General features: G+C 46.0%; 1 protein-coding gene across 2 annotated transcripts; it reads right to left on the minus strand.

Annotated features, from left to right (window-relative positions):
* Positions 1-6,504: 6,504 nt before the first annotated feature.
* On the minus strand, positions 6,505-26,365 carry LOC112247911 (tripartite motif-containing protein 16-like). Of its 2 annotated transcripts, XM_042327715.1 has the most exons (6): positions 25,712-26,308; positions 25,191-25,286; positions 8,880-9,113; positions 7,532-7,691; positions 7,342-7,401; positions 6,532-7,115 (listed from the first exon to the last, which is right to left on the minus strand). In XM_042327715.1, exons 1-6 carry the CDS (start codon positions 26,291-26,293, stop codon positions 6,601-6,603), a joined length of 1,647 nt encoding a protein of 548 aa, XP_042183649.1. In that variant the 5' UTR covers positions 26,294-26,308; the 3' UTR covers positions 6,532-6,600. The 2 variants fall into 2 exon arrangements, with proteins under 2 accessions (XP_042183709.1, XP_042183649.1); XM_042327775.1 differs by lacking the exon at positions 8,880-9,113 and having other exon boundaries at positions 6,505-7,115; positions 25,712-26,365.
* Between the last annotated feature and the right edge of the window lie 1,392 nt (positions 26,366-27,757).

Genomic DNA, 27,757 nt, shown 5'->3' on the forward strand with positions numbered 1-27,757 from the left:
CATAACAGGGGCCCGTCTGGATGCCGAGACCACGTGCGGGCGCCCGGTCCGCATGCATGGGAAAAGAATCATCTTCTCCACACTGATCACTGGCTTGGTGGACCCAAGCACTCCCGACTCAGCAGCACAGAGGTTACTGCAACAGTATGGAGTGCTTAGAGGAGAGCATCGCTGTGGGGGCCGAGAGCACGGCGATATGTGAGGTGCCTGATCAGCTCCCAGTGAGTTGAAAGGCCTGGGGTCCAGGCGGAGGGTATTACGGTTTGACCCGTAAAGTGCTCCTCAGTACCTGAGACACCAATGCTTTTCTGTGCCAGCATACCATTACGCCGATGGCTTGTATGACATCAACAGTGGAGATTTCAGGAGTATGGGGTTTAGAGGTTGCCCGTGCGGCCGGGAGAGGATGGGCGGTGTGAATGCGGTGCCGATGGCGGTAATTGTAATTTGGGAATGTACACGATATGTGGAGAATTAATAATGCAAGCTTTTGTGGGGAGGGCGGCGGTGCAATGAGATGCAGCAAGTCGTTTGGCGTTTCCTCTCACTTCTCCTTCCCTTCCTTTCCTCTCTCTTCTCCTTCGGGCCGCTTCCTCTTTGTCAGCAGCAGTGGAGACGGCGACGCTTACCGAGCCGATCCGCCCACTGGCAGCTGCGCCTGAGAAGGAGCGATCGCATTCAAGAGAAGGCTCGCGGTCGCTGAGCGACTCTTAGAGCACCGAAGGAGATAGCTGACAGAAAGAGAAGGTCGTAGTTGGAGCAGCTCACGAGGACACATCCGCTTCTCCGTGTGAACAAACCGTACGTTACATGCGATATGAAATTAACTTAATGCGAAACCATTCACCCTCAATCATTATGTTATTCCGTTCGTTCCTCTCTCTCGTTCCCTCCTTCTCCTCTCATCTTCTCTGTCTCCTCTCGTCTCTTCCTCCTCCTTCTGTTTGTTCCTCTCTCCTTCTTCCTCTCTTCTGTGGTAGCAGAATCGTAATTGCCAGGTAACACTGATAAATAAGATGCTTTATTTACATAATAATGTGCTTGGCGTGAAGATACTTGTCATTGTGATGTCTTCTTTGACCTTACACGTTGGCAGCTTCAGCTTGGTCTCCTTCTCTGTTAGCTTCAATTCAGAGAGGGAGTCTTACTGTGAATGTGTTCAAAACCACTTAAACCAGAGGAAGGGATGGTGTGACAAAGAGAACCAGTTGCTGGCCTCAATACCTGTGCGTGTCACCGCGAGCTGTCCAGGAGGACCAGAGTTTGAGATGGGAAGGGGAACTGACAATTGATATATCATTGATTTATGTGGTCGTTTCATATTATGTTGACCAAGAATCCAGAAGGCATTGCTTAGAGAAGCAACCGAATGATAATTTATGGGCTGACGCCAGCCCACATGGGATTACCCTCTCGCAACTTCCTTGTAATACTTACAGCTCATCATGTGAGCAGAGAGGTGGTCTTAAACACTGAATTATTCGAGACAAACAGGGTGAGCTCATATACTAGTCATGGCCCTTATGACAGAGGCCCTGACAGGTGGTTTGCCTCTCTCGATTTGTGCTCACGACACCTCCCTCCTCTGAAACAGCCTTTCTCCCCGCTCTTCTGCATCTTCTTCTCCTCATCTGTCCTCTTCCTCCGTCCTCTCTGTCCCTCTCTCTCCTCTCTCCCTTCTCTTTATCTGCTTCCTTTGCTTGAAAACCGGCCTCTCTCAGCCCCTCTTCACCTGTCCTTCTCTCTCTCTCCAGCTCCAGTAGTCAGTGGCTGCATTTACCAGTATCGTTAACTGCCCTTCTCAGCGGGGTTTGGAGATGTGAGTAAGACCGTGTTCAAATCCGGGAGAATCAGAGACTTCGTGCGAGCAATGAACAGACACTGGCTAGTGCAAGCTGAAAATAATAAGAACATCGGGTCTCTTGATCATTGAAAGTTTCTCACCAGTCAATATTGCTGAATGTGGCATGATGATAACATTCCTTATCTTCAATGTGCGCCAGGAACCGTAGTGAATATAGTGATTTGTACGCTCCTCCGTTCAAGCAATGCGAAGCAGTCTACGGGAGTATCTAACAGTCTTCTTGCTGGCACTCTCTAAATTCCTCTCTGTTATAGCAATAGTAGTATCTACTCATTGACTGTTAGCCTGGACATATTTCATGACTACCTTCGGCGTGCTCCAATGTTAACAGGTACATATCTGGCTAACTTGTTGTCCCAACTCCTCGTTGACTGCTCTTCTCCAGACTGTCAAGTCACTCACCTGTCACGTTAACAATACAGAACCCTCCGCCCAGCGGGAACAGAGCAGACTCCATCCGACACAGAGATTCGAGGGTTCGAATGCCAGCCGCTGGGAAGCGGGAGTTGGTACAGCAACAAACTATTATGAAGACATTAGCAGCACAGGGACAGATAGTGTATTTGGAGACAATAACAGTCCCGGAGTTTGCCAGCAACAGTGCTCTAGCAGGTTGTTGGCATCACAATACCGTTGCACCAGTCCGCCAGAGTGAGTACCCGGATCACAAAGCAGGTACCTGTCTCTGCGCCACGACCGTCTGCGACACTGCCAGCCCTCTAAGGCGCCCTGCGTACTGCCGAGCTGGTTAGGTCCACAGATACAGTCATGCTGGTGTAGTCTATGGCCGAGCTGTTTAAATCGTAGGGTTCATTGTACATAGTCATGCTGGTGTAGTTCAGGCTGAGCTGGTACAAACCAGTAAGGTCCACAGGCTATGCTAATGCGCTGGTGTGGTTCATAGCTGAGCTGGTTGAACTGTGTGAGGGTCCGCTGGCTGGGTGGGCAGTTCAGATATCATTGCGGTGTGGTCTATAAGCCGAAGCTGGCAGTCCGGGGTCCACATTAGAGGTCACCGCATTCAGTCGCCAAAGCCAATAGAAATCTATAGATGCAGATTTGACATTTTACTTTATTTCCATTATTAATATTATTTGTTACCTCTATTTAACTAGGGGCAGAACGAATGCCCTGTTTTCAATGATGGCCTAGGAATGGTAAGCCACCGCCTTACTCAGGGGTACTAGCCAAAGCTCGGGGAATAACGCAAAACTTCGCAGTGCCACCAGTCCAATGCTCTAACCACCTGCTCACCCAGCGCACTCCACGAATACTGTCAGCTGCAGCTGGCCAGAATTAAATCTCATCTCAGGTAACAGATAATCACGCTGGCAACCATTGCCGATAATATCGTGCTGCATATGCATCGAGTAGGCTGGGATGATTGCACTACCTGACGACCCATAACACAATAACAGACAGACGACGTTGAAGGAGCTCAAGAGAGATCACAATGTGGCAGGATATAGCATTCATTAATAAGAATAAATGACCGTAGGTTGGACGGCACCGACTGTGCATATCATACTGAAGACCATATTGCAGCATTACAAACTGAATCATTATTTTATACAAATTTTATATTGATATATTAAATATAATATTCAGTATTGTTGTACTCAAATATTAGAAATATATTTTGAAATTACAGATATTAGGTATTGGTCCCTCCGTGGTAGTCGGTCATATCGGCGATCTCCAGCCACAGATATAGTAATGCTGGAGTAGCCCAGGTTGAGCTGGTTAAATCTGTAGGTCCACATATATTAGTCATGCTATAGTTGAGCTGGCTAAAACTGCAAGGCGTGAATTCATACTACAGTTTAACCAGCTCAGCCATAGACCAGCACCAGCATGCACTAGTATATATGTGGACCCTACTACAGTTTAACCAGCTCAGCTATAGACTACTCCAGCATTACTAGTATCTGTGTGAGCTGGAGGGCAGCGCGATTATGATTTTTCCCGACAATTACAACAATACTGAATGAACACTTATTTTAACTTAATATTACATCAATAAATCAATTTAGCCTCAAATAAATAGTTAAACATGTTCAATTTGGTTTAAATAATGCAAAAACAAATTGTTGGAGAAGTAAAGTGCAATATGTGCCATGTAAAAAGCTAACGTTTCAGTTCCTTGCTCAGAACATATGAAAGTTGGTGGTTCCTTTTAACATGAGACTTCAATATTCCAAGGTAAGAGGTTTTAGGTTGTAGTTAATATAGTATTTGTAGGACTATTTCTCTCTATACCATTTGTATTTCATATACCTTTGACTATTGGATGCTCTTATAGGCACTATAGTATTGCCAGTGTAACAGTATAGTGTCCGTCCCTCTCCTTGCCCATACCTGGGCTCGAACCAGGAACACATCGACAACAGCCACACTCGAAGCAGCGTTACCCATCGCTCCACAAAAGCCGCGGCCCTTGCAGAGTAAGGGGAATAACTACTCCAAGTCTCAGAGCGAGTGACGTTTGAAACGCTATTAGCGCACACCCAGTTAACTAGCTAGCCATTTCACATTGGTTACACCAGCCATTAGGCTGATAGGCTTGAAGTCATGAACAGCGCTGTGCTTGCGAAGAGCTGCTGGCAAAACGCACGAAAGTGCTGTTTGAATGAATGCTTACGAGCCTGCTGCTGCCATCGCTCAGTCAGACTGCTCTATCAAATCATAGTCTTAATTATAGCATAATAACACACAGAAATACGAGCCTTTGGTCATTAATATGGTCAAATCCGAAACTATCATTTTGAAAACAAAACGTTTATTATTTCAGTGAAATACGGGACTATTCGGTGGCATCCCTAAGTCTAAATATTCTTGTTACATTGCACAACCTTCTATGTTATGTCATAATTATGTACAATTCTGGTAAAATAGTTTGCAATGATCCAGGCTGCCCAAACTGTTGCATATACCCTGACTCTGTGTGCAATGAACGCAAGAGAAATGACACAATTTGTCATGAGAATTTTGTTCTCAATGTTCATAAACTGAATTTCAATTCAAATACTCTGTCTGTTACTAAGAATTAGTAAGGTTCTTATAAAAATGAAACAGTCAGAGGCCAGTCTACCATAGTCAGCAAGGTTTATTTCCGAGAGCGCTGCCATGCATATACAAAGACATTACTTTTATAATATTCTCTTAACCTACACATAGACACCAACCATTGGATTTTCTCATGAGTCTCACCACAGTTTATAACCACTCAGCTGACAGTTCCAGTCTCCCCCAGATACTAGGGCTCTGGAGGGGCTCTCCCTGTCCTATCTTATCTCTCCGGAGTTACACCCAGGTCAGTTCAAACATAGGTTAATTCATCTCTTTGTTCTCTTTCGACACACATACATTCCTTTCTTCCTAGATCTATGCTACATAACCCCTTCCTAATGAACAAACATTATTTATCATTATATAAAGACAGGGTAGAATTCTGTTAGTTATAGTTCCACGTTAAGTGTATACATCATTTAGTCATTATTCATAAAAATCATAACAATCCACCCTTTGACTAAATATTATAGAATCACACATCTATTTTTATTAGAATTATCCATTATTCTCAAAATCAACCACACAAAAAAAACAGTATATGTATTTACAATGACTGTTCCAGGCCTACATCAGAATCATAACTCTTATTGTCAGGATTTTTAGACAGAATTTCTAGACAGAACATAAGATTGCCTGCTAACCTGGATTTCTTTCAGCTAAATATGCAGGTTTAAAAATATATACTTCTGTGTATTGATTTTAAGAAAGGCATTGGTGTTTATGGTTAGGTACAGTCGTCCAACGATTGTGCTTTTTTCGCAAATGCGCTTTTGCTAAATCATCCCCCAGCATTGCATCGATTATATGCAACACAGGACACGCTAGATAAACAAATAATATCAACCATGTGTAGTTATAACTAGTGATTATCTTATTTTCATAAGATAAGTTTAATTCTAGCTAGCAACTTACCTTGGCTTCTACTGCATTCGCGTAACAGGCAGTCTCCTCGTGGAGTGCACTGAGAGGCAGGTGGTTAGAGCATTGGACTAGTTAACTGTAAGTTTGCAAGATTGGTTCCCCCGAGCTGACAAGGTGAAAATCTGTCGTTCTGCCCCTGAACAAGGCAGTTAACCCACCGTTCCTAGGCCATCATTGAAAATAAGAACGTGTTCTTAACTGACTTGCCTAGTTAAATAAAGGTATAAATATAATATTAATAATAAAATAAAAATTAAAATCTTCCAAATCTGCGTCCAAAAATATCGATTTCCGATTGTTATGAAAACTTGAAAACGGCCCTAATTAATAGGCAATTCCGATTAATCGGGTGACCTCTAATGTGGACCCTACTACAGTTCAACCAGCTCAGCTATAGACCACACCAGCATGACTAGTATCTATGTGGACCTTACTACAGTTTAACCAGCTCAGCTATAGACCACACCAGCATGACTAGTATCTATGTGGACCCTACTACAGTTCAACCAGCTCAGCTATAGACCACACCAGCATGACTAGTATCTATGTGGACCTTACTACAGTTTAACCAGCTCAGCTATAGACTACACCAGCATGACTAGTATCTATGTGGACCCTACTACAGTTTAAACAGCTCAGCTATAGACTACACCAGCATAACTAGTATCTATGTGGACCCTACTACAGTTTAAACAGCTCAGCTATAGACTACACCAGCATGACTAGTATCTATGTGGACCCTACTACAGTTTAACCAGCTCAGCAGTACCGTAGAGATGAAACCCAGGATAGAGGGGCTGAGTGAATGTGGTCTGGACTCTGTGGAGGAGGGTCATTGTGTCAGAGACACTGTAGAAGGACAGAGTACCTGCTTTGTGATCCAGGTACACTCCTACTCTGGCGGACTGAGGGCCTGATACTTTAGTCACAACAGTATTGTGTCTGAAACAATAACCACCACTAGAGCACTGGTACTGTAAACTCCAGGACTTGTTATTGTCTCCAAATACACTATCTGTCCCTGTTCTGCTAATGTCTTTATATGAGACTGTTGTAACAACATAACCATTCCACTCCACTTCCCAGTAACAGCGTCCAGACAGACCCTCTCTACACAGAACCTGGCAATGGTTTGTGAATCTCTCTGGATGGTCAGGATATTGTTGGTCTTGGCCTGTACAGGTCACCTTTCTGTTCCCTTTAGACAGAGAGAGTTCTGTGTGTGCGGTGTTTGGGTCCAGTGTGAGCTGACAGGAATCTGGGAGAAGAGCAGAGATCAATGAGGGAGTTAGAACAATAAGTTAAGCCAGATACTATATCTACCCTGTCTTTGATTAGAGCACACCAGAGATCAAATCATAGAAATATGAGGAGTCAGATACCCAGTCAATGATTAGATCTACTATTGCTATATATTTCTAGAGAGATTTTTAGGAGTGCCAGCAAAAAGAGACTGTTAGTTACTCCACAATAAAGATACTCACATTGTAACAACTGTTCTCTGGTCTTGGGCTCTGGAGGCAGTACAAAATCCACTATATTCACTACAGACACACAAACACATTGACAGAGAGAGGCTATATGATGTTATCATCATACCACATTCCACATGTATATGACTAGTAGGGAACTTTCAATGGTCTAAAGTTGATGTTCTTATTATTTTCAACACACCTGTAGTGGAGATCTTGTTCCATTCTCCTTTAAGGAAGTCTTCTAGTTTCTCTCTCAGTTTAGACACAGTCTTACTCACATCTCCAAAGTACTGAAGAGGACGGACAACGATGCTGGGTAAGTCTGAAGATACACTGATACTGGAGAGAGACTGATAACTCTGGAGAGAGAGAGAGAGACAGACACAGAGGGGGAGACAGAGAGGGAGGGACGGACAGAGGCAGAGAGGGAGGGGCGGGACAGAGGGAGGGAGAGAGAGGGACAGAGAATGGGAGAGAGAGAGAGAGAGAGAGAGAATGAGAATGAGAGAGGGACAGAGAGAGAGAGAGAGAGAGGGACAGAGAAAGAGAGGGACGGAGGGAGGGACAGATGGAGGGAGAGAGACAGAGAGCGGGAGGGAGAGAGAGAGCGACAGAGAGGGAGGGAGAGTGTCGTGGAAATTTCCTGCATTACCAAATCAGGAGAGAGCAAACCACACACAAGTCAGAGTTATATCATAAAGTCCATATTTAATTATATGAGCTTCACCCTGTTTGACTCTCAGATCAATTCAGTGTCCATAAATGAGCCAAGACACACCCATCTCAACTCACATGATGAATAACAGATCTTAGGAACATTACAAAGGAAGACTTTACTTGAGAGAGGAGTATCCCATAGCCAGACAGCATTAGCTATAAATTATCATTCAGTTTGCTCTCCTAAAACGAGGTTCTACTTCTCGTTCTTGGTTCAACATAATACCAAAACATTACCTCATCCAATGGCATATATCAATTGTCAATTCTAGATACTCCCATCTCAAATACAATTCCTCCTGGACAAGCTCACGGAGAGGAGTGACCTGCACACAGACATTGTGGAGCCAACTAACTGGTTCCTCTTTAATCACACCATCCCTTCACCTGGTTTAGGAATAGTTACAGACACATTCACAGATAAGACTCCCTCTCTGGGCCCCAAGTAACTGAGCCCTAGCAGAGAAGGGATAACTGCAAACTGCCAACATTATCGTCCAAAAAGAAGACATCCTAATGACAAATATCTCACATAAGCATTATTATGTAAATAAAACATCTTATTTATCAATGTTACCTAACTAATTCTGATTCTGCTACCACAAGAGAGAGAGAAAAAGAGAGAGAGAGACAGAGATAGAAGGAGGGAGGGAGAGAGACAGAGAGGGAGACAGAGAGACAGAGAGAGGGAGAGAGACAGAGAGGGAGGGAGAGAGATGGACAGAGGGACAGACAGAGAGAGAGAGACAGACAGGATAACATAATGATTGAGATGAATAGTTTCACATTAAGTTAATTTCATATCACATGTAACAATACAGTTTGATTACCTGGAGGAAATGGATGTGATCCTCTGTGTGTGAGAGCTGCTCCAGCTCAGTGCTTCTCTTCCTCAGCTCAGCTATCTCCTGCTTCAGTTGCTCTAGGAGTCCTTCAGCTTGACTCACTTGAGCCTTCTCTTGGGCTCTGATCAGCTCCTTCACCTCAGAGCGCCTTCTCTCAATGGAGCGGATCAGCTCAGTAAAGATCTGATCACTGTCCTCCACTGCTGCTTGTGCAGAGAGCTGTTGAAAGAGAGAGAGAGAGAAAGAGAGAGAGAGAGAGAGAGAGAGGTGGGAGGGAGATATAGAGACTGACTTGCCATCCTCATTACACTAACACCACCCTCCCCTCCAAAAACACATTGTGTGCCACCACAACCTCCACACTATCACATTATACAGTTCCCAAACATTACAGTACAATACACCATCCAGCACCACATTCCTACCATACATCCAACCCCTCCTCTCCAGCCATACAGACAGCCCTCCTAAGCCCCCATACCTCCTGAAACATCTCCACACTGTTGATCATCTCAACCCTAAGCCATCAACAGTAATGGTATTACCCTGGCAACACAGAAAAAACACGATGAACAGTCTGTCATTGCAAAAAAGGACACCCTTCCCCAACTCCCAGGTCAACCCGAGCCAACCAGCTATTGGTGTCCAGGGCTCCATGTAATACCCTCCACTGGATGACCCCTGACCTTTCCAGCACTGGGAGCTGATAGAGCACCCTCCACCTATATCCTGCCATGCTCTCAGCCCCCACAACCCCCTGCCACTGATGCCCCTTCACTCCCTCTAAGCCCACCTCCATACGGTACAGTAGCCTCTGTGCTGCTGAGTCAGAATGCTGCCACCCTGCTCTCCAGGTCCACCAAACCCAGTGATCAGTGGGTTGTGGAAGATGGTCTCCTCCCATACATACGGACCAGGCACCACACGCCCGTCTCGTGTGGGTCTCAGCAGCTGCCAGACCCTCAGTACTGCAGCATAGAAATCAGAGACCCCTGTTGTATTGAGTCTCTCCAGCCGGTTGATGAAGAGCTGCTGATCCAGCCATAAACCCAATTCCATTTTCCCTAAATGCACCAAAAATGTCTACCTTTTTATTTTACCACTAACATCCACACCTTGTTGATGCAGGGGTGGTCAGACGAGTGTTCAGAGAGGTGTATAGGAGTTTCCATCGGTGCCACGACGGTGGAGAGTCCAGACCAGGTTTCCACCGTGCGCATTCCCCAGAATATGCCGATTTGGCTATCGCTTTTAGTAAGAAGAAAGCGACCAAATTACCACCCCATCGACGGTGGGATTGCGTGATAAACCTCCAGGAGAACGCTGCACTTCCCCGGAGTCATGGGTACCCACTGTCACAGGAGGAGACGTTAGCTATGGAGACATATGTCACGGAAGCTCTGAGACAGGGGTACATTCGGCCCTCCATGTCACCCGTCTCCTCGAGTTTCTTTTTGTGAGGAAAAGGAGGGAGGTCTGCGTCCACAAGCATTTCGCTACACTCGCATTAACATCTGCTAACCATGTGTATGTGACAAATAAAATTTGATTTGATTTGCCAAGTGTGTTTATGTCGGCATTACCAGCAAGTAGGGAAAAATGGAAACTTCTGACTATTTCTGGTCTAGCGATCGATGATAGCAGAGGACGCTGCCCAACTTTATGTCATTAGAAAGAGGAGATTTTCCAGATTAAAATGGTGTCTGACATGAAAAAATCTAAACACACACATTGTGAGATATTTAGTGAAATAAACAGACATATCTATATTTCCCCTTTTCGAAACAATGGGATGACCTCAGAGTTTCAGGTGTACAATTTCTTTAATTGACTTTTTAACTACCAGCAATTGGTAACAGCATTGTACGCTGCCAAACCTACATCATTAGAAATAATAGGTTTTCCTGATTAAAATGGTGTAGAACTTCAAACCATTACAATAAATACATCTATTAGAGATACTTGGAGAATTAGACAGAAATGTCCCTATTTCCCCAAAACAATGGCAGTCTGGAAGTTATAACAGCAGTCTTTTATTTAACCAGTTTACCATTTATCTACCACCATTTGACTTGTGGTTAACATTTAGTGGTTTGTAGTCTTGTGGTTAAGAGCGTTGGGCAGTAACCGAGACGTGGCTTGTTCGAATCCCTAGCCGACAAGGTAAGAAACCTGTCGATGTTCCCTTGTACATTGACAGATTTAGAAACTTAACCCCAGCAGCTCTGGATAAGAGTGTCTGCTAAATGACTCACATGTAAATGTAAAATAGGCCTCTGTGAAAGGCCGGCAGGTAGCCTAGCAATTAAAGCCTTGGCCAGTAACCGAAAGGTTGCTGAATCGAATCCCAGAGATGACATGGTAAAAATCTGTCATTTTGCCCTTGAACAAGGCAGTTAAGCCACTGTTCCCGGTTGGTCGTCATTGTAAATAAGAATTTGTTCTTAACTGAGTTGCCTAGTTAAATAAAGGTTACATTTAAAAAAAAAAAAAAGCGTGGCAATAACTTCTTAACTTTTCATTGTTCACAGACAGACTCCTCTGAAGGCAGGCAGCACACTCCTCTGAAGGCAGGCTGTCACGAACCTCGCCGAAGAGGGTGCCTCTTCCTGTTCGGGCGGGGCTCGGAGGTCGTAGTCGCCGGCCTATTAGCTGCCATCGATTCCTTTTCCGTTTGTTTTGGTTATTGGTTAATTGGGTACACCTGTTTTGTATTAGGGTTTGTTTGTAGGGTATTTAAGGGCACTAGGCCCGCTGGGTATTTGTGCAGGCTTTTTAATTGTTACTCTGTGTTTGATGGTGTGATTTATTTTCCTATCTTTATTCTCCGGTCTATTTTGTCCTGTTGTTTTGGACTGGCAACTTATATGCGCCCTGTGTGTTGGCATGATCGTTTTGTTGCACCGGTGAAATAAATTTGATAAACGACAGAACCCTGCTCTCTGCGTCTGATTCCACCCACCACTCCTAGTTAATCGTAACAGAAGCCCGCACCGAAGAAATGGAGTCAGCAGGAGCAGCGACCACCCCTCTCCCCACTATGGAGGAGCGCGTCCATCACCACACAGCTGTCCTCCATCGGATTGGTACGGCGATGGACCAGATGATGGAGAGGATGGAACGATGGGAGAGGAGTGGTCTACCGACGTCTACCTCAGCTCTCCCACTGCCGACACCACCTACTCCACCTACGTCATCCTCTGGGTCCGGCGCACTGCGTCTCTCCCCCCCGAGGGAGTACGATGGAGCAGCGGCTGGGTGCCAGGGATTTTTGCTCCAGCTAGAGCTCTACCTGGCTACCGTGCGTCCGGCTCCCTCAGGTGAGGAGAGTGTGAGCCTCCTCGTCTCCTGTTTAATGGGCAGGGCCCTGGACTGGGCTAACGCGGTCTGGAACAGTCCAGACTCGGCTCGGGACAACTACCTGGAGTTCACCCGCCGTTTCCGAGCTGTGTTCGATCATCCACCAAAGGGTAAAGTGGCGGGTGAACGACTGTTCCACCTCAGACAGGAGATGAGGAGCGCGCAGTACTTCGCGTTGGAGTTTAGGACCCTAGCTGCTGGTGCTGGGTGGAATGACAGGGCCCTGATGGACCATTACCGGTGTAGTCTCCGGGAGGACGTCCGCTGGGAGCTAGCTTGCAGAGACACAACTCTCTCCCTGGATGAACTAATAGACATGTCTATTCGATTGGACAACCTGCTAGCTGCCCGCGGGCATTCAGAAGGGGTCCTGTTAATTCCACTTTCCAGCTCTCCCACTCCCACTCCGATGGAGTTGGGAGGAGCTGCATCTAGGGGGACCAGAGGGGGCTCCTCCTGCTCCTATTGTGGACGGAGAGGACACACTTCGGACCGGTGTTGGAGGAGTCCCTCTGGGAGTCGAGATGGTCGGCGGAGCACTCCTCGGCCACCCCAGGTGAGTAAGCACCAAACTCACTCAGAGCTCCCTGTTGGTCACATGTTTTTGTTAATTTTTTTCCCTGCGTTTTTCCCCTCTCTTCAGCATAAGGCGCTAGTCGATTCAGGCACAGCTGGGAGTTTTATGGATCGTGGACTCGCCCGTAAGTTGGGTATTCCGTTAGTGCAGATAGACCCACCTGTCCCCGTGCACTCTTTAGATAGCCAACCGTTAGGGTCAGGGCTGGTCAGGGAGGCCACGATTCCGCTGGACATGGTAACGCAGGGGGATCATAGGGAGAGGATCAGTTTCTACCTTATTGATTCACCTGGGTTCCCGGTGGTGTTGGGGGTTCCCTGGCTGGCAATTCACAATCCCTTGATTTCCTGGAAACAGGGGGCTCTTAAGGGGTGGTCAGACGAGTGTTCAGAGAGGTGTATAGGAGTTTCCATCGGTGCCACGACGGTGGAGAGTCCAGACCAGGTTTCCACCGTGCGCATTCCCCAGAATATGCCGATTTGGCTATCGCTTTTAGTAAGAAGAAAGCGACCAAATTACCACCCCATCGACGGTGGGATTGCGTGATAAACCTCCAGGAGAACGCTGCACTTCCCCGGAGTCATGGGTACCCACTGTCACAGGAGGAGACGTTAGCTATGGAGACATATGTCACGGAAGCTCTGAGACAGGGGTACATTCGGCCCTCCATGTCACCCGTCTCCTCGAGTTTCTTTTTTGTGAGGAAAAAGGAGGGAGGTCTGCGTCCGTGCATTGATTATCGAGGTCTCAATCGATCACAGTGGGTTTTAGTTATCCGCTACCTCTCATCGCTACGGCGGTGGAATCATTCCACGGAGCGTGTTTCTTCACAAAACTAGACCTCAGGAGCACGTATAATCTGGTGCGTATTCGGGGAGGAGACGAGTGGAAAACAGCGTTTAGTACCACATCAGGCCACTATGAGTACCTCGTCATGCCGTATGGGTTGAAGAATGCTCCAGCCGTTTTCCAATCCTTTGTAGATGAGATTCTCAGGGACTTGCACGGGCAGGGTGTGGTAGTCTATATTGATGACATCTTGATTTATTCTACCACACGCACCGCGCATGTTTCCTTGGTGCGCAAGGTTCTTGGGCGACTGCTGGAGCATGACCTAGTTTCCTTCCTGGGTTATCACATTTCCAGCTCGGGGATGATGATGGAGTGTGACCGCGTTAACGGTTTTTAGGGTTTGCCAATTACTACCGGAGGTTTATCCGGGGTTTTGGCCAAGTAGCGGCGCCCATTACCTCACTGCTGAAGGGGGACCGGTGCGTCTGCGGTGGTCAGCAGAGGCTGATGGAGCCTTCAACCAGTTGAAGGTACTGTTAGTTAATCGTAACACAGGCAGGCAGCACACTCCTGAAAACTAGCTGCTCAGCAAAGCAAAGGCTCTTTTGAGAGCTAACAGATTCATATTAAAAAGGATAATTTTCAGTGTCTGTGTCCAGTGTCTGTGTTTATTTGTTAAGGGGGTGTTACTTTGGCAGATAATGTCACCCATCTAAATATATATTTGTAAATATAATTAACTACATTTATTTGTATGTATGTACATGTAAACTGAGCAAAAAAAGAAACATCCCTTTTTCAGGACCCTGTTTTTCAAAGCTAATTCGTAAATATCCAAATATCTTCACAGATCTTCATCGTAAAGGGTTAAAACACTGTTTCCCATGCTTGTTCAATGAACCATAAGCAATTAATGAACATGCACCTGTGGAACGGTCATTAAGACACTAACAGCTTACAGACGGTAGGCAATTAAGGTCACAAACTTAGGACATTAAAGAGGCCTTTCTACTGACTCTGAAAAACACCAAAAGAAAGATACCCAGGGTCCCTGCTAATCTGCGTGAACGTGCCTTAGGCATGCTGCAAGGAGGCATGAGGACTGCAGATGTGGCCAGGGCAAGAAATTGCAATGTCCATCCTGTGAGACGCCTAAGACAGCGCTACAGGGAGACAGGACGGACAGCTGATTGTCCTCGCAGTGGCAGACCACATGTAACAACACCTGCACAGGATCGGTACATCCGAATATCACACCTGCGGGACAGGTACAGGATGGCATCAACAACTACCCGAGTTACACCAGGAACACACAATCCCTCCATCAGTGCTCAGACTGTCCTCAATAGGCTGAGAGAGGTTGGACTGAGGGCTTGTAGGCTTGTTGTAAGGCAGGTCCTCACCAGACATCACCGGCAACAACGTCGCCTATGGGCACAAACCCACCGCTGGACCAGACAGGCCTGGAAAAAAGTGATCTTTACTGACGAGTCGCGGTTTTGTCTCACCCTGGGTGATGGTTGGATTTGCGTTTATTGTCGAAGGAATGAGTGTTATACCGAGGCCTGTACTCTGGAGCGGGATCGATTTGGAGGTGAAGTGTCTGTCATGGTCTGGGGCGGAGTGTCACCGCATCATCGGACTGAGCTTGTTGTCGTTGCAGGCAATTTCACCGCTGTGCGTTACAAGGAAGACATCCTCTTCCTTCATGTGGTACCCTTCCTGCAGGCTCATCCTGACATGACGCTCCAGCATGACAATGCCACCAGCCATACTGCTCGTTCTGTGCGTGATTTCCTGCAAGACAGGAATGCCAGTGTTCTGCCATGGTCAGCGAAGAGCCCGGATCTCAATCCCATTGAGCACATCTGGGATCTGTTGGATCGGAGGGTGAGGGCTAAGGCCATTCCCCCCAGGATTGTCCGGAAACATACAGGTAAATTGCAGGTAAATTGCAGGTACCTTGGTGGGGTGATATCTCACAGCAAGAACTGTCAAATCTGGTGCAGTCCATGAGGAGGAGATACTTCTCCATGAGGAGTAGTACTTTATGCAGCTGGTGGCCACACCAGATACTGACTGTAACTTTTGATTTTGACCCCTTTGTTCAGGGACACATTATTCCATTTCTGTTAGTCAAATGTGTGTAGAACTTGTTCAGTTTATGTCTCAGTTGTTGAATCTTGTTATGTTCATACAAATATTTTACACATGTTACGTTTTCTGAAAATAAATGCAGTTGACAATGAGAGAACGTTTTTTTTGCTGAGTATAGATGAAGTTATTAGGTGAAAAGTCAAATGTGTATGTCTTGGTCAGTGGACTAGAGGAAGGGGCACTAGGTGAAAAGTCATTGCTTCAACGAAAGAGGCCATTGAGTTGTGCTTGGGAGCCATTGACCAACACTATGGGCAAAAGTAGACACACATTCACAGTAGAAGTGGGTGTCCATACTATTTTTAAAATGACACCGATGTTTGGAAACTATATACATGTATTGAAAAGAATATTTGTAATAATTAAGTACTATTAGAAATGCACTTATATTGGGAATATTATTATATATATATTATACTATATTATATTATATATATATATATATATTATATATGCAATAAATGTATTATTTTTTGAATTAACACTCTGGCGCCTCCACCATTATAATCTAAACTGAGCAAAGATAAGTCAGATGTGGGCATTGACATGCAAGAATTGAGACAGAAAGATAATGGTGGCGAGAGGCCAAGGGGCGTTTATCATTTACATAAGAAGGAGTGACCATGTGCGTTAGATCAGAGAAATCAGTTGTTCCATGGAATTTCTCGGCTTCTGTTACTTTTGTAATAAAGTCAAATTGAATTGACAAATTCCTGTATCTGAGAAATATTTGATTCAACATTTCCACAATACTTGTAGCCTATAACTGATGCTTCGTGGTCTTATGCTGCCACCTATTGGAAATATTAAAAGTTATTAATTCACGTAAAGAAATTGGTGATGCAGCTGAGAAATAAAGTGTATTTTTCTTATTAATTCCTGAGATCAGTCTCAAACCTACCCACCTATCCCACGCCAATTGCTGGACTTTCACATAGAGGTTACTAGGTCACCCAGTTTAAACCACATTTAAAAAATAAAACAAATGCATATTGTTTATCAAGTGTTCTGCCTTGCAATAATAAAATAACAAAAAGGGTTGCGCTTGTGTCACGCCCTGACCTTAGTATTCTTTGTTTTCTTTATTATTTTGGTTAGGTCCGGGCAGGCACCGTGTTATGTGGAGCGCACGGTGTCCCCGGTGCGGCATGAAGCCGGCTCTACCCATCTGGTCTCCAGTGCGTCTCCTCGGGCCGGCATACATGGCACCAGCCTTATGCATGGTATCCCCGGTTCGCCAGCACAGCCCATTCCGGTTTATTCCACCTCGCCGCACTGGTCGGGCTATGGGGAGCATTCAACCAGGTAAGGTTGGGCAGGCTCGGTGCACAAGAGCTCCAGTGCGCCTGCACGGTCCGTTCTATCCAGTGCCACCTCCACGTACCAGCCCTCCGGTGGCAGCCCCCCGCACCAGGCTGTCTCTCCGTCTCATCCCTACAGGTGCTGCCGCCTGTCCAGCGCCGCCAGAGCCTTCCTCCTGTCCTGAGCCGGCAGAGTCTCCCGTCTGTCCTGAGCCGGCAGAGTCTCCCGTCTGTCCTGAGCCGGCAGAGTCTCCCGTCTGTCCTGAGCCGGCAGAGTCTCCCGTCTGTCCTGAGCCGGCAGAGTCTCCCGTCTGTCCTGAGCCGCCAGAGTCTCCCGTCTGTCCTGAGCCGCCAGAGTCTCCCGTCTGTCCTGAGCCGCCAGAGTCTCCCGTCTGTCCTGAGCCGCCAGAGTCTCCCGTCTGTCCTGAGCCGGCAGAGTCTCCCGTCTGTCCTGAGCCGGCAGAGTCTCCCGTCTGTCCTGAGCCGGCAGAGTCTCCCGTCTGTCCTGAGCCGGCAGAGTCTCCCGTCTGTCCTGAGCCGCCAGAGTCTCCCGTCTGTCCTGAGCCGCCAGAGTCTCCCGTCTGTCCTGAGCCGCCAGCCAGCCAGGACTTGCCAGAGCCGCCAGCCAGCCAGGAACCGCCAGAACCGTCAGCCAGCCAGGACTTGCCAGAGCCGTCAGCCAGCCAGGACCTGCCTGAGCCGTCAGTCAGCCAGGAGCTGCCAGAGCAGTCAGCCAGCCAGGACCTGCCAGAGCCGTCAGCCAGCCAGGACCTGCCAGAGCCGTCAGCCAGCCAGGAGCTACCAGAGTCGCCAGCCAGCCAGGAGCTGCCAGAGCCGCCAGCCATCCAGGAGCTGCCAGAGCCGCCAGCCAGCCAGGAGCTGCCAGAGCCGCCAGCCAGCCAGAAGCTGCCAGATCACGGAAACATGGCTCACTGGAGAGACGCAATCCGAAGCGGTGCAGCCAGCGGGTTTCTCCACGCATCGCGCCGACAGAAACAAACATCTTTCTGGTAAGAAGAGGGGCGGGGGCGTATGTCTTATGGCCAACGTGACATGGTGTGATGAAAGAAACATACAGGAACTCAAATCCTTCTGTTCACCTGATTTAGAATTCCTCACAATCAAATGTAGACCGCATTATCTACCAAGAGAATTCTCTTCGATTATAATCACAGCCGTATATATCCCCCCCAAGCAGACACATCGATGGCTCTGAACGAACTTTATTTAACTCTCTGCAAACTGGAAACGATTTATCCGGAGGCTGCATTCATTGTAGCTGGGGATTTTAACAAGGCTAATCTGAAAACAAGACTCCCTAAATTTTATCAGCATATCGATTGCGCAACCAGGGGTGGAAAGACCCTGGATCATTGTTACTCTAACTTCCGCGACGCATATAAGGCCCTGCCCCGCCCCCTTCGGAAAAGCTGACCACGACTCCATTTTGTTGATCCCTGCCTACAGACAGAAACTAAAACAAGAAGCTCCCACGCTGAGGTCTGTCCAACGCTGGTCCGACCAAGCTGACTCCACACTCCAAGACTGCTTCCATCACGTGGACTGGGAGATGTTTCGTATTGCGTCAGACAACAACATTGACGAATACGCTGATACGGTGTGCGAGTTCATTAGAACGTGCATTGAAGATGTCGTTCCCATAGCAACGATTAAAACATTCCCTAACCAGAAACCGTGGATTGATGGCAGCATTCGTGTGAAACTGAAGGCACGAACCACTGCTTTTAATCAGGGCAAGGTGTCTGGTAACATGACTGAATACAAACAGTGCAGCTATTCCCTCCGCAAGGCTATCAAACAAGCTAAGCGCCAGTACAGAGACAAAGTAGAATCTCAATTCAACGGCTCAGACACAAGAGGTATGTGGCAGGGTCTACAGTCAATCACGGACTACAGGAAGAAACCCAGCCCAGTCACGGACCAGGATGTCTTGCTCCCAGGCAGACTAAATAACTTTTTGCCCGCTTTGAGGACAATACAGTGCCACTGACACGGCCTGCAACGGAAACATGCGGTCTCTCCTTCACTGCAGCCGAAGTGAGTAAGACATTTAAACGTGTTAACCCCTCGCAAGGCTGCAGGCCCAGACGGCATCCCCAGCCGCGCCCTCAGAGCATGCGCAGACCAGCTGGCCGGTGTGTTTACGGACATATTCAATCAATCCCTATACCAGTCTGCTGTTCCCACATGCTTCAAGAGGGCCACCATTGTTCCTGTTCCCAAGAAAGCTAAGGTAACTGAGCTAAACGACTACCGCCCCCGTAGCACTCACATCCGTCATCATGAAGTGCTTTGAGAGACTAGTCAAGGACCATATCACCTCCACCCTACCTGACACCCTTGACCCACTCCAATTTGCTTACCGCCCAAATAGGTCCACAGACGATGCAATCTCAACCACACTGCACACTGCCCTAACCCATCTGGACAAGAGGAATACCTATGTGAGAATGCTGTTCATCGACTACAGCTCGGCATTCAACACCATAGTACCCTCCAAGCTCGTCATCAAGCTCGAGACCCTGGGTCTCGACCCCGCCCTGTGCAACTGGGTACTGGACTTCCTGACGGGCCGCCCCAGGTGGTGAGGGTAGGCAACAACATCTCCTCCCCGCTGATCCTCAACACTGGGGCCCCACAAGGGTGCGTTCTGAGCCCTCTCCTGTACTCCCTGTTCACCCACGACTGCGTGGCCATGCACGCCTCCAACTCAATCATCAAGTTTGCGGACGACACAACAGTGGTAGGCTTGATCACCAACAACGACGAGACGGCCTACAGGGAGGAGGTGAGGGCCCTCGGAGTGTGGTGTCAGGAAAATAACCTCACACTCAACGTCAACAAAACTAAGGAGATGATTGTGGACTTCAGGAAACAGCAGAGGGAACACCCCCATCCACATCGATGGAACAGTAGTGGAGAGGGTAGCAAGTTTTAAGTTCCTCGGCATACACATCACAGACAAACTGAATTGGTCCACTCACACAGACAGCATCGTGAGGAAGGCGCAGCAGCGCCTCTTCAACCTCAGGAGGCTGAAGAAATTCAGCTTGTCACCAAAAGCACTCACAAACTTCTACAGATGCACAATCGAGAGCATCCTGGCGGGCTGTATCACCGCCTGGTATGGCAACTGCACCGCCCTCAACCGTAAGGCTCTCCAGAGGGTAGTGAGGTCTGCACAACGCATCACCGGGGGCAAACTACCTGCCCTCCAGGACACCTACACCACCCGATGCTACAGGAAGGCCATAAAGATCATCAAGGACATCAACCACCCGAGCCACTGCCTGTTCACCCCGCTGCCATCCAGAAGGCGAGGTCAGTACAGGTGCATCAAAGCTGGGACCGAGAGACTGAAAAACAGCTTCTATCTCAAGGCCATCAGACTGTTAAACAGCCACCACTAACATTGAGTGGCTACTGCCAACACACTGTCAATGCCACTGACTCTACTCCAGCCACTTTAATCATGGGAATTGATGGGAAATGATGTAAATATATCACTAGCCACTTTAAACAATGCTACCTTATATAATGTTACTTACCCTACATTGTTCATCTCATATGCATACGTTGATACTGTACTCTATATCATCGACTGCATCCTTATGTAATACATGTATCACTAGCCACTTTAACTATGCCACTTGGTTTACATACTTATCTCATATGTATATACTGTACTCAATATCATCTACTGTATCTTGCCTATGCTGCTCTGTACCATCACTCATTCATATATCCTTATGTACATATTCTTTATCCCCTTACACTGTGTATGACAGTAGTTTTTTTTGGAATTGTTAGTTAGATTACTTGCTCGTTATTACTGCATTGTCGGAACTAGAAGCACAAGCATTTCGCTACACTCGCATTAACATCTGCTAACCATGTGTATGTGACAAATAAAATTTGATTTGATTTGATTTGATTTGATTTGAGATCAGCCAGCCAGCCAGGAGCTGCCAGAGCCGTCAGTCAGTCCGGAGCTGCCCTTCAGTCCGGAGCTGCCCCTCAGTCGGGAGCTGCCTCTCAGCCGGGAGCTGCCCCTCAGTCCGGAGCTGCCCCTCAGTCCGGAGCTGCCCCTCAGTCCAGTGGGGCCCTTTAGTAGGGTTGCCAGTCCTAGGTTGGCGGCGAGGGTCGCCGTTCCTAGGAGGCAACAGAAGCGGTCTAAGACTAGGGTGGACTGGGGTCCACATCCAGCACCCGAGCTGGAAAGAGGCCCACCCGGACCCTCCCCTTTAGATTACGTTTTTGCGGCCGGAGTCCACACCTTTGTGGGGGGCACTGTCACGCCCTGACCCTGACCTTAGTATTCTTTGTTTTCTTTATTATTTTGGTTAGGTCAGGGTGTGACATGGGTGATATGTGTGCTTTTGTCCCATTCTAGGGGTTTTGTAGATTTATGGGGTTGTTCCATCTAGGTGTTTATGTAGGTCTATGGTTGCCTAGATTGGTTCTCAATTAGAGGCAGGTGTTTATCGTTGTCTCTGATTGGGAACCATATTTAGGCAGCTATCTTCTTTGGGTATTTCGTGGGTTATTGTCTATGTTATGTTGCACGTTTTGCAGATTGTTTATATAGAGGTCACGGTCGTCATAATCGTTTAGTTGTTTTTGTTTAAGTGTTCTTCTTGTTCATTTAATGAAGAATGTATTCACACCACACTGCGCTTTGGTCCCCTCTATACGACGATCGTGACAGCTTGTCTGCCCTAAGTCCCCACACTATCTGTGTTAACAAACCCTGTGTACCACCCTCCCCTGTTTTACCTTGAATTTCACTTGCCTACGAAAAGAGACGCCTAGCCGAGAGCACACGAAATGAAAACCACTTGCAAATTCACCAAAACGAACCAACTCTTTAGGGATCTGTTTGTACGTAATAAATGGAGGCAGCCACGACTACTCTTGTCGAAAGAGGCAAAATCAACACCAACACACCCCTCAAAAAAATTCCACTCTCAACAAGACTCACTTTTTTTCATTATCACAACCACCGCATTGTTCATTCTGGATAGAGTGTATATGTTCCTCTCCCACCATGATCAAAAATTCCTCAACACCATTCTCCAGGATGCACCTGAAGCGACAGCATTTCTTCTCCAATCGGTTGAGGGCATCGAAGCTATCACGCCACCCAAACAAACTACCCCTACTCCCCCCTCAACTCTAACCGATAAAGAGTGGAAATCAATAAACAGACCTTCCACAATGAGAAAATGTATTCTAAAAAAAGAATAGTATCCCTCCTCACGAACAACAAAACCCTCACACGACCAACTTCTACTTCTTCTACGATATAATGGTGGTCCGCAAACCACCATTAAAAGGTGCATGGCGCCACCTACTGTGCTGGAGTGTGTTCAATCACAGTTTACAATATTTCTAAATCATCCTAACTTATTCAGTACTTCTGAGAAAATAAAAAAGAGCCCTACTAACTTCAATTAGACCCCATCCCCAAAATCCCTTCCAAACCCCCCAACCTCAATAACCCTACACTTCAATCTTTCCCTCTCTTCAACATCCTTACAACAATATAACAACACAAGCTCCACCGTTTCATTGACAATAACCTCCAGACACAAACCATTCACATGCAGCCAACCAGATGTAAGGACCAGTTCAATGTACAATGTCCTAAACACAATCAAGTAAACACCACCTCTTCCTTCATAATCTGACCTTTGAATCTTGGTCCACCAACCTTTCTTTGGAGGGCATAGAAATGCTCAGAGTCCCATGTCTTCTGCCACACATCTATCAAAATGGCTCTGAGCTTACATTTGGCCTCACCTTCTACCCAGTGGAACATTAAAATCAATTATATCTTGTTTCAAAGCTCTTTTAGCTAACTGCTGTACAATTTAATTCCCTTCCACACCTGAATGTGCTGGGACCCAACAGAATCTCACTACTACACCCATTCTCTCAATTCTCCATAATAACATTGATACCTCCAATAGTAGGTCACTCCTATTACATTTACCAGATGATAAACTATTCAGACAGAGAATCTGGGCATACTATAATTCTAACAGGTTGTACTTCCTCCACCCACTGGAGGGCAACTATTATCACCAACAGTTCAACTGAGTAGACTGACAGTTCATCTGTTAGTCTTCTACATATCTGCACATCAAATTCAGGAACGTAAACGCCTGCTCCTGTGCTCCACTATCTGGGTCCTTGGATCCATCTGTGAAAAGCTATAAAAAAGCATAACAACTTCTACCAATGTAATTGTCAACCAGTTTCCCTTTATCACTGACTTCTGACCAATCTTTCCTTTTCTCTACCGAGGTTAGATCAACAACAGGATCTGGGAGTAACTATGGAGGAACATCTCCTATCACCACAGAAGGGCCAACCTCCAACTCCCTCAAACCACTGTCATCAGCAAGCTTTCCAACTGTCCAACCAAAACCACTGCCTTGTCAACTAGTATATTCCCAACAGTCATCTAGAACAGTAGCAGTGGGATGCTCAACCTCACAGCCTTTCAACCCAATAAGCTAATGACAATTTATTACGTCGTATATCCAAAGGCATCTCACCTGCCTCCACTAGTAAGACACATACAGATGTTGATTTAAATGCACCAATACACATCCTTAAAGCCATATACTGGATTCTGTCCAGCTTCTGAAGACAAGTCTGTGCTGCTGTTCCATAAACTATACACCTGTAATCAACTGTTGTCCTGATCAGAGCTCTATAAATATCCATCAACGATTGTCTGTCAGCACCTCATTCATATCCAGAGACCCACACAACCAACTACAGCAAAAGTGATGGAATGAGACAGAGAGAGAGACATCATTACAACACTGTACATAGACATAATATAATGTTTCTTCTTCTTTGGAGTTTAACAGCGTTAAATGCAACTACTTTATTTTGTGAAACAAAATGGGAAAGGAACGTTTAATTTAATTAAATTGAATATTCAAAAACACAGCCTTCATACTAACACTACACTCATTAAAAACACACTACCCCATTCCACCTCTTTGACCCTATTGGAGCGGCAGGGTAGCCTAGTGGTTAGCACGTTGGGCTAGTAACTGAAAAGTTGCAAGAACGACTCCCTGAGCTGACAAGGTACAAATCTGTCGTTCTGCCCCTGAACAAGGCAGTTAACCCACTGTTCCTAGGTGGTCATTGAAAATAAGAATGTGTTCTTAACTGACTTGCCTCGTTATATAAAGGTAAAAAAATAAATAGTCTGCTCCTGCACCATGCCAATGACCTGGGAGGATGGGACTCAACACACCCTTTAACTCTTCTGAAGTCAAATCTTGTAAGGCCAAACACTTCTCAGCTGCCACCACAACATTCATTTTCTGTGATTTACGTTCCATCTCTGTGGTACAGTTGATAACCATTGCTATGAACTCTAAGAAGCCAACCTTACTGAAGCATATATCACTCGTTGGCCTATCCCTCTGTGCTGCACAGATCTACTACTCACAGGGATCCTCTCAGGATCCCTCACCCTTGACCCATCCTCCTCTACTTTCTTCACTGACTCAGCATACGACACCTTCTTCACTACTCTGACTCTATCCACCTCAACCTGCCTCTCTCTCACTGGACACTTCTGAACCCCAGCAACATGGACACTCCTACAGTTTACACACAATTTTATCCACTAAAACTACACAGTCCTCTATCCCATGACCTCCTGCACACTTCCCACATCTTGGAATCTCCCTCCTACAAACTGCTGCAACATGACCATAAACGTTGCACCTGAAACAGCTCAGAGGATTCAACACAAAGACTCTAACAGGATAACTGATATATTCTAACATGACTTTGTTGGGTAAAGACTCAAAACTCAAAAGGCCTGAGTCGGTCATGGTTACTCATAGTTATGTGATGAGGGGCCCCGCCTGCAACTTCAAAATCAGACCTGGGTTCATGTCAGTTACAATCAGAAGTCTATTCTCTGAAAAGATTCCATCCAGCCTGTTCCCGACAGTGGGGTCAGTGGGATTGGAGAGGGGCCCCTCTCCTCTCTCTCTGGCTGGAGGAGAGAAGTGAAATGGTGTGTATCCTCTGGTCAACAATACTCACCTTGAGAGACTCCACAGCCTGTTGGAGCTCCTTCAGCTCCTTCTCTCTCTCCTGGAATCTCTGCTGGACCTTCTGCTGACTCATCACCAGCTGCCTCTGTGGAGAATCACTCTTCAATGAGCTATCAAGCTTTATTAGTCCAGTAGATCAATAGTATAGTGATGTGACAAAGGGCCCATAGAAGACAGGGATTAAAATGTTGAGGAAGTGTCTGTGAAAAATGTCTGTGAGAAATGATATTATTATGTTGTTATGTGAAGGATAAGGTTTTAACAGAACACAAATCAGGGGAGCTGATTCGGTGTTTGATAACAAATGATAATGGTGGTTGACTTTAGAAAATGGTGATACATTTGGAGAATCTGGGTTAACATGTATATATAATCAAGGTTTATATTCATATTTGTTCTGCCGTGGATCTATTTCATTTGAATGATCTCATATTTAAACAGTCTTAGTTCCTACTGTATCTTTAATTCTTTGTTTCTCAAACAGTCACCAACAAGTTGTTCTGGTCTTACCTGTTTCTCAGTCCTCTCTGCTGCAGCTGACACTGTATCATGGCCTTTATGTTCATCCATTGTACACAGCAGACAGATACAATGCTGATCGGTACGACAGTAAACCTCCAGCAGTTTGTCATGATGAGAGCAAATCTTCTCCTGGAGTTGTGCAGTGGCTTTGACCAGCTTGTGCTTCTTGAATGCAGAAGATTCATAGTGAGGCTGGAGGTGAGTCTCACAGTAAGAGGCCAGACACACCAGACAGGACATGAGGGCTTTCTGCTTTCTGGCCCCAGTGCAGAAATCACACGCCACATCTCCAGGTCCAGCATAGCACAGAGCAGGAGGGGGAGCAGCCTGCAGTCTTTGCTTCTTCAGTTTCTCCACCACTTCAGCCAGTACAATGTTTCTCTTCAGAACAGGCCTTGGGATAAAGGTCTCTCTGCACTGTGGACAGCTGTAGACACCTTTCAGAACATCCTGATCCCAGCTTTCTTTAATACAGCCCATACAGTAACTGTGTCCACAGGCAGTAGTCACCGGATCCTTCAGTAGATCCAGACAGATGGAGCAACAGAACAGTTCCTGATTTTCTGCCATTTTGGTGCTCTCTCCCGTAGGTTAAGCAGTGACAGTGTCATAGATGACTTTCTGTTCAGTGTCAAAGATGACTTTCTGTTTCATGGAACTCTACACCAGAGGACAAGGAGTGGCTTCTTACTGGGCTGAGTTCTCTGTATCTACAGGGAGTGGCTTCCTACTGGACTGAGTTCTCTGTATCTACAGGGAGTGGCTTCCTACTGGACTGAGTTCTCTGTACCAGGGATGGACAGAAATTATTGCAATTATTAATTTTACATTGACATTTTAGTCATTTAGCAGACACTCTTATCCAGAGCGACTTTCAATTAGTGCATTAGTATCTTAAGACAGCTAGGTGAGACAACAATATATTACAACCGTATCAAGTACATTTTACCTCAACAAAGTATTTATCAACATTTTTACACATACATTTATATTTAGTTCATTTAGCAGACAGTCTTATCACACCATAGTACTATCATACTGCTGATACCAATGTTGTCATATAGCAGACAGTCTTATCACACCATAGTGCTATCATACTGCTGATACCAATGTTGTCATATAGCAGACAGTCTTATCACACCATAGTACTATCAGACTGTTGATACCAATGTTGTCATATAGCAGACAGTCTTATCACACCATAGTACTATCAGACTGTTGATACCAATGTTGTCATTTAGCAGACAGTCTTATCACACCATAGTACTATCATACTGCTGATACCAATGTTGTCATATAGCAGACAGTCTTATCACACCATAGTACTATCAGACTGTTGATACCAATGTTGTCATTTAGCAGACAGTCTTATCACACCATAGTACTATCATACTGCTGATACCAATGTTGTCATATAGCAGACAGTCTTATCACACCATAGTACTATCATACTGCTGATACCAATGTTGTCATATAGCAGACAGTCTTATCACACCATAGTACTATCATACTGTTGATACCAATGTTGTCATATAGCAGACAGTCTTATCACACCATAGTACTATCAGACTGTTGATACCAATGTTGTAATTTACCAGACACACCATAGTACTATCAGACTGTTGATACCAATGTTGTCATTTACCAGACACTCTTATCACACCATAGTACTATCAGACTGTTGATACCAATGTTGTCATTTAGCAGACAGTCTTATCACACCATAGTACTATCAGACTGTTGATACCAATGTTGTCATTTAGCAGACAGTCTTATCACACCATAGTACTATCAGACTGTTGATACCAATGTTGTCATTTACCAGACACTCTTATCACACCATAGTACTATCAGACTGTTGATACCAATGTTGTCATTTAGCAGACAGTCTTATCACACCATAGTACTATCAGACTGTTGATACCAATGTTGTCATTTACCAGACACTCTTATCACACCATAGTACTATCATACTGCTGATACCAATGTTGTCATATAGCAGACAGTCTTATCACACCATAGTACTATCAGACT

Source organism: Oncorhynchus tshawytscha, linkage group LG01 (assembly GCF_018296145.1).
Source record: "Oncorhynchus tshawytscha isolate Ot180627B linkage group LG01, Otsh_v2.0, whole genome shotgun sequence".
Taxonomy (NCBI): Eukaryota; Metazoa; Chordata; class Actinopteri; order Salmoniformes; family Salmonidae; genus Oncorhynchus; species Oncorhynchus tshawytscha.